At 53.6% G+C, this 17,045-nt stretch overlaps 2 protein-coding genes across 4 annotated transcripts in view; both read left to right on the forward strand.

Annotated features, from left to right (window-relative positions):
* FAM219A (family with sequence similarity 219 member A) overlaps positions 1 to 9,965 on the forward strand; it is a 99,312-nt gene extending 89,347 nt beyond the window's left edge. For 2 of the 3 annotated variants that reach the window (XM_075410565.1, XM_075410567.1), the window contains exon 6: positions 841 to 9,965. In XM_075410565.1, the coding sequence (XP_075266680.1) occupies positions 841 to 999 (159 nt within the window). In that variant the 3' untranslated portion in view covers positions 1,000 to 9,965. The remainder of the gene's footprint in view (positions 1 to 840) is intronic. The other variant, XM_075410566.1, reaches the window with a different exon arrangement.
* A 1,092-nt stretch (positions 9,966 to 11,057) lies between these two features.
* Positions 11,058 to 15,226, forward strand: SPMIP6 (sperm microtubule inner protein 6). The gene is given in 8 exon segments (XM_075410564.1): positions 11,058 to 11,198; positions 12,380 to 12,463; positions 12,466 to 12,535; positions 13,067 to 13,179; positions 13,295 to 13,370; positions 13,495 to 13,708; positions 13,828 to 13,917; positions 15,130 to 15,226. Coding segments are annotated over 8 exon segments (885 nt in total).
* Positions 15,227 to 17,045: the final 1,819 nt, after the last annotated feature.

Below are 17,045 nucleotides of genomic sequence, written 5' to 3' on the forward strand. Positions count from 1 at the left end.
CAAGGATGCAAACAGGGGATCTGAGGGTGCGCTGTGATTTCCAGTTCTTGGGGCGCTCAGTGTCACACAGCGCATGTTTACTTGGAGCCGACAGAAATTCCAGGGAGGACTTGCAGATACGAATTCTTGCCCTTTCAAAGCGGAAAGGCAGGAAGCTCGGGCTTGTTAATCCCTCTGCATTGTTTCTAAATATATTATGAGCTCTCTCCTGAATTAGTTGCTCAGCCTCTGGTGACTGCTTCTGCAGGAAGCAGATTTTACATCCAGGGCGCTAAGCAGCCATTTTGCACACAAGTTGCTGGGAGCTCTTCCCCCTTGTATCCCTTCCTTGGGCAAAATACATCTGAAACACAGAGAAACGGCCCAGAGCAGAGACCAGATCAAATGATCTGGGCCACATCTGGGCCCTGGTAAAGAGTTGTTCACCCAGATCTGGTTAGACAGCACTTGAATCTGAGATTACAAAGAGCCAAAAGGCTTTACCACGTTTCAACTGCTAGTGTGCCCCAGACTGAGAGGAGGGACTGCACAGCTGCCAGTTGTTTATTAACATTATTATTACATTACTTTAAATGAGGGCTTGTCTTCATGGAAAGATTATTTCGGAATAAAATAGTGTATCGACTTGCTACTCTGGAGTATCTCACTGTAGATATTCCTGCTCTAGGAGAAGCTAGAACAGAAGCCAGCCCTCACCTGTGGTCAAAAACTGGGACTCTTTTATTGCTGGGGCAGCTGCTGAGGATGGGGAAATATATTGCAGAATAAGGGAACTCCTTCATCTTCTAACCGTCAGAAGTAAGAAGTCTCAAGTGTTTGACTTTGTCTCTTTGTCTGTAGCAGATCAACCAAGACTTGAACATCCAGCTGCTAAAGGATGGCTACCGATTAGATGAGATCCCAGATGATGAGGACCTCGACCTAATCCCCCCTAAATCGGTCAACCCTACCTGCATGTGTTGCCAAGCCACCTCCTCCACCGCCTGTCACATCCAGTAGTGAGGCTGGCAGGCTGTGATCAGTGCTTTCCACTATAACTGTAAAACTTAACAGCCATTGCTTCCTCCTATGGTAGGACGTGCACCTCTTTGTGTTCATGGAGCCAGGAGAAACCAAAAAATTCATTTTATGATTGGTTGATAAGTTATTGTAAACTATGGTTAAACAAAAGAGAAGTTGCTCAAAGTGCCAGGCAGTCCCTGGCGGAACTGACTGGTCTGGAGAGCAAATGCAGAGTGCTCCAGAGATACCTCCTTGATTTGTGTAGGGACTGGGGATATTTTGTAAGGTGTCTGTTCCAAAATGGGAAGCGTCAGGTGGGGCTGCAGGTAATCCTGCCCACCGAAACCAATCTACATGATCAAGGGTGAGTCTGAGGTGTCAGGGGTTCTTACCAGCAAGAGGAGGTCAGTTCTTAATTAATTCACTAAGCCTGTTTCATTTGCATAACCAAAATGATTCTGTAACTGGGGCACAGGAATAGGAGCATGGCAGGGCATCCTTTCTTATGGCAAGGCTAGCCAGGACTAGCATGACACAATTCATTCACTTGCGAAGGGGACAAATAGGTGGCATTTCACTGTGACTCAATACTAGCTGGAGCTGTCTTGTCACATATCCCATGCAATCTACCCTTAGCTCCACATTAAATTATCACCAAATACATCAGATTCAATCTGCAATCCATCCGTGCCCTTCAGGGATTCAGTCCTTTCCCAAGAATGCCATACTCCTGAGTTCAGTCCAGTCACGTATACTGACTTCAGCCTATACTTAACTCCTGTGAGACTCATCTGCTTCCAAAAATCCTAAACTTTGTTCAACTAAGAAAAAATGAGACCTGCACAAGGCAGGACTAGAGCTGTACAGTCTGAAGGTCAGTGCTGGAAAAGTTAGTTGAAGAAAGCACATTTTTACAGCGCTCAACTGTTGATGTTCTCTAGACACCGCGTCTCTTGGTGCCTCTGGGAGGGATTTGTTAACCCTGAAGGAATCTTTGTGGTGGCGTCAGACTTTAGGGGAGTTTTCAGCAACAGCAGGATTATGAACAGCTTTGGCTGAAAAAAAACCAGGAGAGGAAACTACTGTTTATCCCATATCTGCCCACTTGTGAACCAGGCTTGGTCTGTGTTAGAGCTGTCCCACGGCAGGAGCAATTGTGTTTATTTGGTGCTGGAATAGTCAGGAAACCTGGCGTTACCTTAGGTTGCTGGACTGAATTGCCAGTTCACCAGCACATTGTTTTGAATGCAAAATAATTTCTGGAATTAGGAAACATGTCCTCTCCCTGGCCAGTCATGCACTGCTGGCTGCAGCATATGCAGGGCTCAGGCAGGGATGGGCTGGCGTTTTTCTCAGTGTTGAAATCTTTTGCCATAGGCACGACTGTGTGTTTAGCTGCCCTGCCAGGAGGAAGGACGGCCTGCCTTGGGTCATCACTTGCTTTATACCCTGGGGAAGGGAAAAAGGGAGGGCAATTTCGAGCTTCCCATCAGAATTCCTGAGTCACAAGGCAGAGCCTGAGCTCTGCCCTGACAGACAGATCCCCCCTCTGAAATGTTCGTAAAGGGAGCTGAGTCTTTAAGAAGTCCTCTTGATGATTAGGAGGAGATTTATTTAACATTCTGTGTTTAATTCTGTGTAGTGAAAAGCACGATACCATCCACAGCATGAGCAAAAGAGCAGGCACACAAGATTCCTGGGCTTTATTATTCACTAACTGTGAAAGCTGTGTTTGCCCCCCCTCTGTAAAACTGCGCACTGGCACCCTGGCTCCAGGCCACAGGAAGAGGACAGAGTGGTGCTGCTTACTGAGCATCCCTGCCTCCTCGTGCAGAAGTGCTGGTTAACTTGCCGGCTCCTCTAGGAAGAGTGTTCCTTAAGTGAATTCCTCTCCCTTTCTCTCCACCTGGTAATGCTGAGGGGGCATATTTCCAAAATGTTCATAAAGAAGCACAACAAATCAGGTCTCCAATTAGTCACTTCTGCCTTCGTGTGTCTGCTTTCGACTCCAGTGCTAGCTCAGGTTGAGGTTAGCGAGTTGTCTGGAGGTGGGGGAAGAGCTCTAACAACACCCTGTAGAGAGGAAGGACAGAAGGGTAAAAACATTCCCTTAAGAAGTCTTCTTTTTTAGTGGGGAATGTAGTCAGAAAGACCATAGTTAAACCAAATCCTACAGGACATGACCAAGTCGCTTTAAATCTTGACTCTTCTAAAGAGGGACTTTTCAGGTCAGCACTGGTACCATGCAGCATCTTGATTGCATTTTATCCTCCTGGGTCAGCCTCTGTGCCTTCCAGCCGGGCTGCACACACTCAGCCTTTCCCACAGCCCTTGCTCAGGAGCTCGGAGCATTTCAGTGTACCTGCTAGAGCAACCAGCCGTCTGTTTACACGGGTCAGCCAGGGAGGACTGCAGGCCCCACGGGTCTCCATCATGCTGCCAACATGTTCGGTCTAAGACAGAATGAGGCTTGCTGACACTGTATCTCCCAGGATTAACGCCTCCCCTCTGAAGGACAGACCTTCCCTGATAACCACGGCTCCATGGCACCACGACCAAGTCCTTGTATGACCTCTGTTGCTGGTTTTTGCTTGCCCTGAGCCCTGAGGCATTCCGCTGCCCTGCAACTGCCCTCAGCCTTTTGCATTGTGTGGTGTGCGTCTGCTTCTAGCAGAACCCTTTCGGGAGGGAGGGAGATAAATTTAAATGTCACACCCAGCGCTTCCTCCAAATACAGACCCGAGCACAAGCCAACTGTTTTTCCCTGCACACAGAAGGAGTTGGTTGCACAAATAGCTGGTTTGGCATGACAGTACAGGACCATAAAATGGCAATTTTTTGGCTTCTCCTCTCTATGCTTTGTGTTCATATATTTTATTAGGGGGATAAAGTAGAAAGGGTGGGGGAAAGTAGCTACCTGTTTAGGGTCATTATCAGGAAGGCTGAATGGATTAAGGCAATGCACGTGTGGCTATCATGGAAAATTGAACACTAACCCTTCTGAAGCACAGCCGCGTAAGCAGGTTATGGCCTTGTGGCATGTTTGTTGGCTCATTACGAAATATGGTGGACAGCCCGTCAGTATGCATTAATCGCACGTTGGGCTGGCTCCCCGTCTGGTCTCATGTTCAGACCTTTGCTTCAGCCAGAAGGTTTTCCTTGCGCCCTCGCTGGAGGTTACGCTGTGGTGACTTCTGGGGAAGGTGTACAGATACATGGCCGTTCTGGCACTGCTCTCCCCAGACCAGTCTCTGCCACCACAGCCTGAAGAAGGCAAAAAGCAAAAAGCATGGACCCTGACACTGTCACAGCATTATAAAGCCCTAAAATCTGCAGAGCTGCTGGGCACTCTTCTAAATGCATATTGCATGCAAGAAAGCAAATTGTTCCTCGTTCCAGTCTTTGCACCAAACTAGATCATCTTCTCAGGCCCCATTTTCAGTCCAAAGTTGTACAGAATACCAACGGGAGGAGCACAATGGAGTATGAAAGGCTGCATCACTGTCCATCTGAATTACCATGCAAATAGGTTTTAAGGGTATTGATGCTGGTGACTCCACAAAGGTATTTGCATTTGATGGGTCCTAAAGCCAGACTGGCTTTTTGTTAGGATTTTGTGTCATTTCAGTCACCAAATTACGTGAGTTTAAGCAAGTCCTTCCCTTTTATCAGTGTTAATTTTGCCCTTTAATGTGAGCTGGCTTTGAACTCTAGTCTCAGCACTCAACTCTGTCTCTTCGGTCTGCAAATTCCCCATTTCCAAATGACTGTGTGAGGAGGAACATCCTCTTAGTGCTGAGGAAGGTCTTTAGATAGAATGGTGTGCTTTTGTGGTGGCTGTAAATGAACTTTGCGTAAAAGGAGGCTGATGTCCAGGCGACCAGCTCGTTTGATGTCTTGTCGGACATATCTTGAAGCCAACCCTTGGAAGAGCCACTGGATCACGTCTGACGCTGCTGCATGTCTACCCTCAACATGTAGGCTTGGCCATTGGGTCTGCTTTGCTGTTCTGCCTGTCTTTTCTGCAGATGCCTTGTGACTGCAAAAGCAGGCAACCAGGCCCGCTGCGTGGACTTTGAAAGGGACTTCGGGATGCTCTCCCATGGACAGGATGGACTCGGCTGCTTCTGGTTTGTCTCTCCAGCTCCTTTCACAGAAAGAGGCACCTGCTCTGCTCAGCTGTGTGCTGGCTGACACATTGGTCTGCAGTCCTGAGCAGAATCCATTCCTCTCCGTGCAGAGTCTGTCCTCAGGCTGGCCTGCAAGCTGTACAGCGGCATGCAGGAGGCTTCAAAAGTGCAGTGCCCTGTATGTGGCTCAACAGAAACATGAAGTTGTGTTTGAAGAAAGGAAGGACCCAGCTGGGCACCAGATGGAACAACAGGAAAAGGAAAACAGGCAGTGAATAGAAAGGTTGCCAAGTGCTGTCTTGGCCTAGGGCAGATCCCGGTTGTCCCAGTTAATCTGTCTCAGTGCAGTGCTGATACCAGCAGGGAGCAAAGCTCGCTTTCAGATGCACACACCAGAAACACCATGTCCCCGAGCTGGCACCACAGCCAAATACTACTGCAGAGAGTCTGCTGGACTGTGAGAGCACAGAAATAAGACCTGGGGTCCCTTGCTGCTGCTGGCACATGGTACACATTTGCTCTAACCTCAGGCAAGTCACATCCCCTCTTGATGTACCTCAGGCAAGTCACATCCCCTCTTGATGTCCGTTGCCTTTTGCAGCACAGGGGAGAAACCTGCCTTTCCAAGATGCTACCACCACCCTGCATGGATGTTGTCAAGTGTGTGACGGGCACCATTGATACGATAGCTCTGCAAGCAAGATGCAATAAGCATGCTATAGAAATTTTTTGTGTATTTTCAAAGTACTGCTCTGCTTTCCCACTGTTTACCAGCTTCTGATGTTGCTTGCACGTGCCAGCAGGCTGCAGGGTGGAGGTTAGTAGAGAGGTTAAACAGCTTTGGGGGAAGATGTTTGGCAAGTATGTGTTTCACAGTTATTTGGCAGCTGGCTCTAGTGCAGCTGGCTGCTCCATCTGCATGCTGCCACAGGGAACATGTGAGAAGATTTGGTGGCCCAACAGCACCATCCTCTGCTAGTAGAATTAAAGAACTTAGGAGCGCAACTGGACTAGGGAATGCTGATGGGAGGAAAGAGAGCACTGAAGGGCTCATTTGGGATATTCTCACAGCAGTTTCATGCTCTTACTTTTAGCATCCATGTAATCATCTGAGGGTATAAACTGGTAGTTTTGCCTGGGCTTTTCCTTTACTTTTCCATTCTCCCTCTGAGCTCACGTGCGGTATGGCCGCTCTTAGCTAGAATGAAGCAGGCTTTGTCACCTGGCTGCTGCTTGACTCAGCAAGCACAGGCTGCATGTTCCAGAGAAACATCTGCATCGACAGGCAGTGCCACAGGGCAAGCTGGGCAAGGTTAAGCCTAAGGGGAGGGCACGGGAAGGTCTTCATTTTAAGGTGATTTTCACCTCTAGCGGAACATTGCATTGTTGTCACTTCCTTTCATGGCTTTCCTGTGAGAGGAATTGCCCCAAACCTTGAACCACATCTCCTCAGACAAACCTGCCTCTGTTACAAAGCCACACAAACGCTGAAGCAGAAGGGCCAGCAGTTTAGCACAGAAGTTGTGACCTGGGATTACCTAAGAAGATTAATGCAGGTTTCTCACAGGGGCTGGCATCCGGTGGTTTTAACTCTCTATAGTGTGCATGTGTTGCTTCCGAAAAATTACAGCTACATCCCCTTCTTTGACCTCCTTGACGTTGGTGGCAATCCCAGGGTCACAGCAGCTAAACGCTGCCTGACTGAGCGCTGCTTTGACAGCTTGCTGGGGAGGCAAAGGCTGGGGACTAACTGAGACTACGTGGAGCAGAGCACCGTGGCCCACACAACCAGGCGGCAAGCCGTGACACAGAGCAGCACGGACGCTGGCAGGACGGGTGGCAGCTTTCCCTGGTGCCTGTGGAGGGCGGCTCTTCCCGTTGCTTCCCAGCCCCGCTTGTGACTGGTGATGATTCCGAACCCTTTCTCTGTCTCTAAAAAGCTGCTCCAGCAAAAGATGGGTTTGCTCCTGGAAGGAGCCTGCCTCCCTGGTTCTGCCTGGTCTGTGGAGCCATTTCCATAGTAACAAATGGTGATACAGGCGGTGGGATTGCATCAGGGAGTGGAAGGTACAAAAGAAGCCTCATTAAAATGTGACCATCTCAGACGTGTCACTGGAAACAAGCACAGCAGGCACCCAGGAAAGAAAAGGCCACCGAAAGGCCAGGCTGAGATAAGTCTCATTACCTGCTGAGATGTTTTCTGTCCCAGAGCAGCATTTCTCCCCTAGCTGCCTGTCCAGCTGCCCCAGGTGAGCTCCCTTGGAAGCACTGCTCTCCACCCAGGCTGCCTTCTTGTTTCAGCACCCCAAAAAAGCTGCTACTCCGTTTGTTACCGACCTTCCTCAAGGAGGGTGATGCATGATTTGGGAGACTCCAGTTATGTTGGGAGATGTAATACAGATGCATGAAGAGAGCTGGAAAACTTGGGACAAGCTCTCTTTGCAACAGCCTTTCTGTTTTTTATCACCTTCATCTCCGTCCTCAGCTCACAGATTTCTCTGCTCAGTTTCTTTGCATGGAAAAGCAGCGGTGGCAGCTGTGTTCGGCTTGTAGCTGCCTCTGTCCTGAGGCAGACACGAGGCAAACGTCAGAGCGTGGGAGATCCAACCAACGTGACGGTGGGTGAGCAGGCTGGGGTTTTCACCCACCTGAAGGTTGTGGGGCTGAGGGTTCCCCAGGCTAGTGTAAAGCTCTGGTGTGATCCAGCGAGCCGAGCCAGCCGCCTTCACCCCCCCGGTGTCAGTGCTGCGAGAGGTGTGGGACCCAAGCGCCAGGTCCCAGGCCTGCCAGCCAGCCCACGTGCTGCTGGTGCGGGCTGCGGACCCGCGGCAGGGGCGCGGGTGGGATGCCTGTCAGCTGCGCCCTCGCGGCGCCGGGCCTGCTGCTCTGAGACAGGGCTGTCGTTCTGCACCAAGAAAGGTTCCTGCAGAGGATGAAGTCTTTGCAGGGGATGAAATTCAGAAAGTATTTTTTCTTTTTTTCCGCCTTTTTGCACGTTTTTAACCATTTTTACTCCTTCCACAGAGGTCTCTGAACCTTCAGTTTAATAAAGGAAATGAGCCACCGTTAAATGGCTTCCTGAAGGGTCTGAGGGCAGGCGCTACTTGCATGCAGAGCTGGTCTGTGCCCAGTATGCAACTTCCAGACCTCACTGCACATCCTGTAGCTGAGTCACCCCAGGCGCTGTGCAGGGACTGGGGTGGGAGGGTCAGCGCTGGCCATCGTGCCAAGCAGCCACGGCTTCCCAAGCTGAAGAAGGTCAGACCAGAAGGTGAGGGAGGGAGCAGCGACGGTAGAAGGATAGCTAATTGTCACAGGTAATCTTCGGTATCCGTGTCCAGTGGTTAGTCCTAGAATTGCAAGCCTTGTTATGTTGCACACGTCCTCCTTCCACTCCTCTTTCTCAAAGCAGCCTTGCCTTTCCTCCCACCCGCCCCACGCACTAGTGATGAGCGTCAGAGGCAGTTGCACCAAAGTGACTCTCAGCCCAGTTCTGCGTCCGCCCCTCCCACCCGAACCCAAGGCAGCCCGGACAGTCGTTGGCCGTCACAAGTCTAGCAGCTCTGCTTGGGTTTCTTTCCTCGTGTACCGTAGCTTCCTCCGCACGCACTCTAGCAGGGCAGTACAGGAGGCTCTGACCATGTCCCAAGAAGCTTCTTTGCCCCTTGCAGACAGGCACCTTACTGGGAATATACTGGGTCGATGCTGGTGAAATCTGGCGCTGACGATCTTGCGTAGGTGGCAGCTGATGGGGATCCACTGGGGGAAGCTGGCAGAAAGTCCCTACTGTCCCTTTTCTTTTGTTTTTGGAGGGAGAGGGGGATGTTTTTTGGCATTATGATTATCGTCCGCCTTCCAGTGGCCAAGTTCTGGGCTGCATTAATAATTGGGGTTCATTGGCTGTCTGGGCAGGTATGGAGCTTCGCACCAACTTTAACAGCAAACGTCGCAGCTGTATCCAGAGCCTGGGTGCAGGCTGGGTTTCTCCCATGCTGGCAGAGTGCTTTCAGCAGGCTCCAGATAGACATTTCTGGCAGACAGGGAAACAGCACTCTTCCGAGTCTGGATCAGATCTGCACTTCCATTTCGTGTCCTCAGCTTGGAAAAAACTCAACCCAAGCAAATGCTTCCCATGTCTCCTTTCCCTGTGTCGTGCCTGGCACCTCAGGGGAGGGGCTGGCAGGAGGCATTTCAGGATCACCAAAAGCGAGATCCTTTTTTGGATGTGTTTAATGGAAATATCTTTCAGGAGGAGAGCCCTCCCGACCTTTGCGTTAATCTCAAGAGCAGGAGATGAATTTCCGGCTGTCCTTGCGTATAGTTAAACATAGCTGAAACAGCCAAATGCAAAGTAGAGTTAAATGTAGGGTTTGACCTGAATAACCTTTTAATTAGGAAGACAAATTTGTTGTAGCTTGACCTTAGTCCATGTTAGGAACCTGCTAATCATTTGACATGCAGAGTGTATTAATGCTGCACTTAACTTGGCCATTGGTTTTATTATCTGGCTTTGGGAGTTTTTTCACTCCCGAAGCATCAATCTGCATCTTGTGTGGGTTTTCTTTTCTTTCTTGTTTTCCCGTTCAGAACATGTAGCACACTGTTGTACTTCTGTTCCCGTCTGCGTAGAGTATGGCCTTAAACAGATCAGTTGTGTTGTGGTTTGTTTTGGGTTCTCTTTTTTCTACCATCAGTCTTATGCATTAATTTATTTAAAAATGTGGGGTTTTTTTCAAAAACATGAAACATGTATAATATTTTTTTTAACATTTCCATTGCAGTATTTATCATTGTTACTGGTTGTGTGTAGTGTAACAGAATTAATGATATTAAAAAGCATACATATGAAAACCAGCCCGCCGGCCTTTCTCCCTGGGGCGAACCGGGGCGGGAGGGTACGAACGGCACCATCTCCTCTGAGCACCCAGCAGTCACCGACAGGGACATCGGCGGTGCCAGCCTTCGCGCCGTGGCCGGTACCAGCCAGCGTGGGCCCGGTCGGAGCGGCTGGCGTGGAGCTGCGCCGTGTGGCACAGGTAAACCTGGCGTCCACCCTGCCGAGACGGACACGGGTCTTCGCCGGTCATCTCCAGAAGCAGCGGAGGGGCCGGAGCCAGGAGCAGAGCAGGGCACTGCGTGACAGGCTGCGCCAGAGCGGGGTCTCTGCAGGGGCAGGGATTGCTGCTCGGCTCCCGAGCTCCGGGGAAAGCAAACCCAGCTCGCGCAAATCCCTCCCTGGCGTAACCCAGCCGCCTCTCTGCACTGATGCGGATGAGGATCGCGTGCTCTGACCGCAGACCCCATCGCTCGGGACAGGAGAGCAAACTGGCCACACAGGATCACCTAAATCCAGCTTCTTGATCAAAAAGGGGAGAGCGAGCAGCCAGTAGTTCCCCTGGCTGCACGGGCACGCTGGGACAGCGGTGTCTGGTGCTGAGCCCCAGGCACTGGCGCGGTGCTGTGTGCACGCAGCTGGGTTCCTGCAGGATTTCCAAGGAAAAATGGGAGAGGGGGGCTGGAAAAGCTGCAGTCACTGCTCCGGCACCTCCAAAAATTAAATTATCTTGACTAGGGCCAGCTGAAACTGTTTCCTACCGTTGTTAAGGTAATTCGCTGCCGGAGCGGGGGGAAGCCTGGAGCCCAGACGAAGCCAGGGACGCAAGCAGCAATTGCCGTGTCCCAGGCTAGAACCAGAGCATAGCTATGGGACTGACGGAAGGCCACCAGATCCCCCCTGCTGCCACACTGTGACATCACTGATGACATAAGCACCGCCCTGGGCTGGTGGAGCAGTGGCACCAGCCCCATCCCCTTGCCTGCGTGGGCTGCAAGGCCCCAGCCCCACGCCAGTGCTGCTCGTCCAGTGGGGCATCACCGGGACCCTCTGGGACTCCAAGCGGTCCCGTCCCGGCGGTCTGCTGCACCATGTTCCCCTTCTCCAGAAAACACAAGACCCCCGTCAGCACTTACACCAACTCCTACCGCCCACCGTCCTCTGTCAAAAAGTCCTTCTACAAGCAGGCTCCACAACGGCAGCTCTGGAATGAAAACAAGTTTGTGACGCAGGTAAATGCCGCGGAAGGGGGAAACCTCAGGGTTTCTAGCGTTGCCCAGCTGCGGGTGCTCGGTGCCAGGCAGGGGGTGGCACAGGGACTCCCGGCGTGCCTCGCTGCGTGTGTGCTATGGGGGGGGGGGGGGGGTTGTGCTCCCTGCTTAGGAAATCATTTTGCCACCCTAATGGCCTGTGCTTGCTGCGTTCTTGTCACCTGGAGCTGCACCCTGCAGTGGCTGGCGGTCACCAGCACAAGCTGTCACACATCAGCCCTGTCCATCAGTAGGTTTCAGAGTGCACAGGGGGCAAGATCTGCTGAGGAAGGGGACACTGAGGCAGTGGCAGGGCTCAGCCCAGGGTTTCTGCGTGGCACGGTGGCGATGATGGGGCAGACTGGGTGGCTCTGAGCGCTGCGCCAACACGCAGCCCCCAGGCTCAGCTCAGTTCTGTCTGCAGGGCCTTGCATGCTGGAGGGACCACACAAAGGGTCAGGGGGAGATCTGAGCACCCAAAACCCCCTCCTAGCCCCTGTCCTGGAGGAGGAGCGATCGCTGAGCCATCGCCTCACTGCGAGGGTGTCTGTGGGACAGGCAGCTTTCCCCACACGGGCTGACAAGTGTGCAGGCTCCGATGCAAAGCACGCTGCAAACTGGTTCATCTGTTTCAGCCTCATTAGTGTGTGCATGATAATGAAGGAGCCAGCAGAGGGCATGGAGAGGGATGTCACCACTGTGCAGGGACAGAAGTGGCTCGTGAAGCCAGGGCACCTGTCTGCCCTGCAAGACCGCAGCCCTCTGGGCTTTGCCAGCTGGAGGACGTTGGTTTGGTCCTGTAACTCCCTTCCCAAACCCTGCTGGCCCCGTACCTGGCAGTCCCAGTGCACCCACCCCATCTCCCACTCCACAAAGTGCCTGGATGCCTATGGACACCCTGGGTGCAGGCGGAGAGGGGACAGTGATGCCCAGCCGTCCCCCACTGCCCCTTTTTGGGTGAGCAGGAAGCCTGGGGAGGGAGGGGATCACAGCACTGCTACGACCCCCACGCCCACCCACTGCAAAGGGAGCCTTGGTGCTCGGATCTCCAGCTGCGTCTCCGGCGTTAGACGCTGCCCGGTAATCAGCTTCACCGTGTGCCCTGACGGTGCGAAGGCAGATGCTGCCGCCTGGCCTGGCTGACTCTTCCCTGCTGTCTGTAGGGATTACGGGTGCCCGTGGTGCAAAATCCATCGAGCCAAGGTCAGCCCAAGCACCTGGTTAAGGCGGAGATGCAGGACAACTACAGGAGTACTTCAGGAACACCATCGAGCCCACTGCCTGCTGGCCCGAGAAGTGCTGGCTGGCCAGGTCCGAAGGTACTGCTGAGGTCCCAGCTGTCCCCCTGTGTCACACGGGGCACATTGCCCGCAGCATCAGGGGGCTGGGGTGCAAGCGGCGGCTCTGTTCATCCCCCCTTTGGCATCCTGCGTCCCCCACACAGTAGCGAAGGGACCCTTCTTGGCACCTGCACTTGTGGCTTTGCTGCAGCTGCCTGTCCCCATCCTTGCACTGAGACTGTCCCTGTCCCAGGGCTGCCCACAGGTCCCCAGGGTTCTCTCCCGCCTAACTCCCCTCCAGTGGTAGGTGCTGCCTGGGGGACACCCTTCTGGCACCCCATAGCCCACAGGGACCAAGACTGCAGGGATGAAGGGCCAACGGGCTGGAAGTGGTGGGTGTCACCTCCACCACAGATCCTTCAAAAGGACCCCAAGAGCAGCACCTCTGATGTGCCTCCTGGCCCTGTGGCATTGCGTTTCGGGGAGAGGGGGAACAGTCGGGACTCCTCGGCCGTCCCCCTGCATCCATGGCACCGTGGGACACCTCTGCTTGTCCGTTCTGCGTTGCAGAGAAGTACAACCCAATTTTTGTCAACGAGGACAAACACGTCACCTGGAGAACAGGTCCCTACAACAGCGCTGCCTGGCATAAGCACGCCTCTTACCTCCCCCTCCCACCCAAGGTAGGGTCCAGCCCCCCGGCCCCCCCAAACTGGAGCCGCCTGAAATGCTGCCAGCGCCTCGGGCTGTGCGGCAAAAGGGTGGCAATCCCACAAGGGCTGTCATCGCTCCTTGCAGGAGACAAGGATGGAGACCTTCCTGCACAGCACACCCAATCCATACCCCCTGAAACCCACCTGCCTCAGCCAGCCCCGTAACTACCCCTGCCCCGTCCCTGTGCTCTGGCTGTAGCCGTGCCTGTGCCATGTGGGCGTTCAGCCAGGTGACAGGCTGGCTGCTCCTCCTCGCCCTTACCCTCACCATCCCTCCGCTTGCAGGGACAGACATGGTCGTCGACAAGCTGCGCAGGCTGTCACGGCACTCCCCGCCAGCCCTGCGGCCCCTCTACACCGTGGCGGGGAGGGGACCCTTCCAGGGCTACTACAGCCCCTGCTCCGGGTGCCACTACTGCCTGCAAGGGATGGACTAATACGTTGATGGGACCTCTGCCATCAGGAGACATCTCCACCCACCAGGAGAGAGGGCTGTAAGGCTGGGATGGGATGGGATGGGAATGGTTTGGGTCGGAAATGGGTTTCCTTGGGCTGGGGTGGACGTAACCTCTCTTGTCCTCAGACCACTGCTCACCCTCCCTCCTCTGTCTCTTGCAGGCGTACCCCGTGCTGCAGTTACAACCCCGGAGCAGTGTTCTGTGCGCCTACACATCGCCCCAAGCCATCCTCCATGTACAGGAGCCCTAGGTACAGACAGGTGCAGACGCGGGAGCGCTCCAAGTCGGTTGCCCTGGGGGAAAAGCCTATTATTTTTTCCGAACGCCGGCCAGCCACTAGCTCTCTTTTCATTACAGTTCCACACAAAATTGCTCAGAGGTTTATTCTGGGGACAACAGTGCAGACTGCAGACCCCGAGGGGTAACGGGTCCCCTCACGGTGCCCGTGCAGGCAGCGATGCAGCCGCTGCACCTCCATCTCGCAGGTTAAGCAGACGTGACTAGGGAGGGCAGGACGCCGTTGGGGTGCTGGGCTGTGGAGCGTGTTGTTGCTACCCGTGGAGAGGCTGCTGCCAGATTTACTCCAAAGGACGGGTGTTTCTATGCTTGGTCTCATCCTTGGGACTGTACGGCACCTGAAATCTTGCTGGCACCCCTGAGCCTGGCTGCACGTAGCTCAGCCTCCCCCAGATTTTGCGGCCACGTCACCGTTTCTTGTGCTGCTCTTGTGTTTTCTGTTGTCGTTGTTTGCTCTTCTTATGCAAGAACCTGCTCCGTGGTCACACTGTTTGTTATGCGGCAATCAGTCTTGTCCTTCACCCGCTGCAGGTCCAGCAGCACCTTTTAATCCTCACATGTTTACCTTCAGGATGTCTCCAACGCCGAGGCAGCTTTTTTTCAGCGCTGGGGAAGCAGCGAGGGGAGAGGGGAGGCTGTTCAACCTCTGCTGCCGCATCAACACCTCGCAGGCCAAAATCAGGCGTCAGGCTTTGCAGAAAACGTGTGACTGGCTTCAAATTCCTGAGCCCAGAAACTAAAACCAAACAACAACAAGAACAGACACGGAGTGCTGGGTTCCCCATAGATGTTCCTACGCCCAAGCCTTGGCAAGATGTTTCTCAAAGTCTCCTCCACTGAGAAACAGGCAGATTTTCCTGGACTGGCACGGCTCTAGGAATGCAGGTTTTAGGAAAACGACAGTGCAAGGGAGAGTGGGTGTTTGCAGGCTGGGAGACCCACTGGAAGCCACTTGCTGAGATGGCAATGCCAGGGAGCTTCAGCTCTTCTACCCAGGCTTTGCTTTGGCCTCAGCGCCCAAAGACACAGACCAAAGTGGGTGGGGGTGGCTGCGTGCCTCCTGCTCACCCCTAAGTGATGCCTGCAGCCAGAAGCAGGTTTCCTGCTCTTCTTCCTCACCGGAGTTTCATCCTCCCACAGCTGGTAATTTTATCTGCTCTCCTAGGTGGGACATAAGCCTCTTCCAGAGCATAGGAGGAGTCCAGAGAGGCAGCTACATCATCCACCCCGACTTCGCCTCAGAGGCTTACTCTGCCCTGTGACACCAGTGAAGAACAACGATGGGCTTTCACTAAAACTAGCGTGGGCAACCAACCCCCTCAGACCCGTTGCTACCGGCTGGGGAAGTTCCCAGGGAGGGGGGAGAGAGTGTGCGGATTGCTGGCTTTGTGGGAACTTTGACAGCCCTCAGTGGGTCAGTGCCCCACCACCACCCGCTAGCTGGAGACCAAGAGAGCACGCGAGGAAAAGCTCTCAGAGCACAGCAACACAGCCAGAAATAGCAGCAGTCGTTGATACCCGTGTTTTTCGGCCTCATGCTGGGCTGCTTAGGACGTGCTTGCTTTTGCCAAGTTATTCGGGAAGAGCTGCCATCCATCTGGGATACTGAGCACGGGCACGGGCTAAATAAGGAGGGGGATTTGAATGCAGCACGTAATTAATGAAGGCATGAAATGCCCTTCTCTGATTCTGATCTGAGAGCCCAGTGTCAGTGGGGAACACCACCCAGGGCCTTCCACAAGTGCTGCAGACCACAGAATCACAGAATGCTTTGGGTTCGAAGGGACTGTTAGAGGTCATCTAGCCCAACCCCCCCAGCAATAAGCAGGGCCGTCTTCAGCTAGACCAGGTTGCTCAGAGCCCCGTCAAACCTGGCCTTGAATGTCTCCAGGGATGGGGCATCGACCACGTCTTCTGGGCAACCTGTGCCAGTGTTTCAGCACCTCATTGTAAACAATTTCTTCCTTATATCCAGTCTAAATCTACCCTCCCTTAGTTTAAAGCCATTACTCCTTGTCCTGTTGCAACAAGCCCTGCTGAAAATATTTTGCCCATCTTTCCTATAAGCCCCTTCAGGTACTGAAAGGCCACAATAAGGCTCCCCAGAGCCTTCTCTTCTCCCGGCTGAACAGCCCTGACTCAGCCTTTCTGCACAGGAGAGGTGTTCCAGCCCTCGGATCATTTTTGTGGCCTCCTCTGGCCCCGCTCCAGCAGGTCCATGTCTGTCCTGTGCTGAGGGTTCCAGGGCTGGACACAGGACTCCAGGTGGGCTCTCACCAGAGCGGAGCAGAGGGGCAGAATCCCCTCCCTCGACCTGCTGCCCGCGCTGCTTTTGATGCAGCACAGGGTACTGTTGGCCTTCGGGGCTGCAAGCGCACATTGGTGGCTCATTTCCAGCTTTTCACCCACCAGTACCCCAAGTCCTTCTTGGCAGGACTGCTCTCAATCCCTTCATCCCCCAGCCTGTACTGATCCCAGGGGGTGCCCTGACCCAGATGCAGGACCCTGCTCTTGCCCTTGTTGAACCTCATGAGGTTCTCGAGCCTGCCCAGGTGCCTCTGGATGGCATCCCTTCCTTCTGGTGTGTCAACCGCACTGCTCAGCTTGGTGTTGCAGAGTCACAGAATGTTCGGGGTTGGAAGGGACCTCTGTGGGTCATGTAGTCCAACACCCCTGCCGAAGCGGGGTCACCTACAGCAGGCTGCACAGGACCTTGCCCAGGCGGGTCTTGAGTATCTCCAGAGAAGGAGACTCCACAACCTCCCTGGGCAGCCTGTGCCAGTGCTCCGTCACCCTCAGAGGGAAGAAGTTCTTCCTCGTGTTCAGACGGAACTTCCTCTGCTTCAGTTTGTGCTCCTTGCCCCTTGTCCTGTCACTGGGCACCACTGAAAGGAGCCTGCCCCATCCTCCTGACACCCACCCTTCAGATATTTATAAGCATTTATAAGGTCCCCTCTCAGCCTTCTCTTCTTCAGGCTGAACAAGCCCAGCTCCCTCAGCCTCTCCTCATAGCAGAGATGCTCCAGTCCCCTCATCATCCTCGTAGCCCTCCGCTGGACTCTGTCCAGTAGCTCCTCATCT

This window comes from Opisthocomus hoazin, chromosome Z (assembly GCF_030867145.1).
Source record: "Opisthocomus hoazin isolate bOpiHoa1 chromosome Z, bOpiHoa1.hap1, whole genome shotgun sequence".
Classification (NCBI taxonomy): Eukaryota; Metazoa; Chordata; class Aves; order Opisthocomiformes; family Opisthocomidae; genus Opisthocomus; species Opisthocomus hoazin.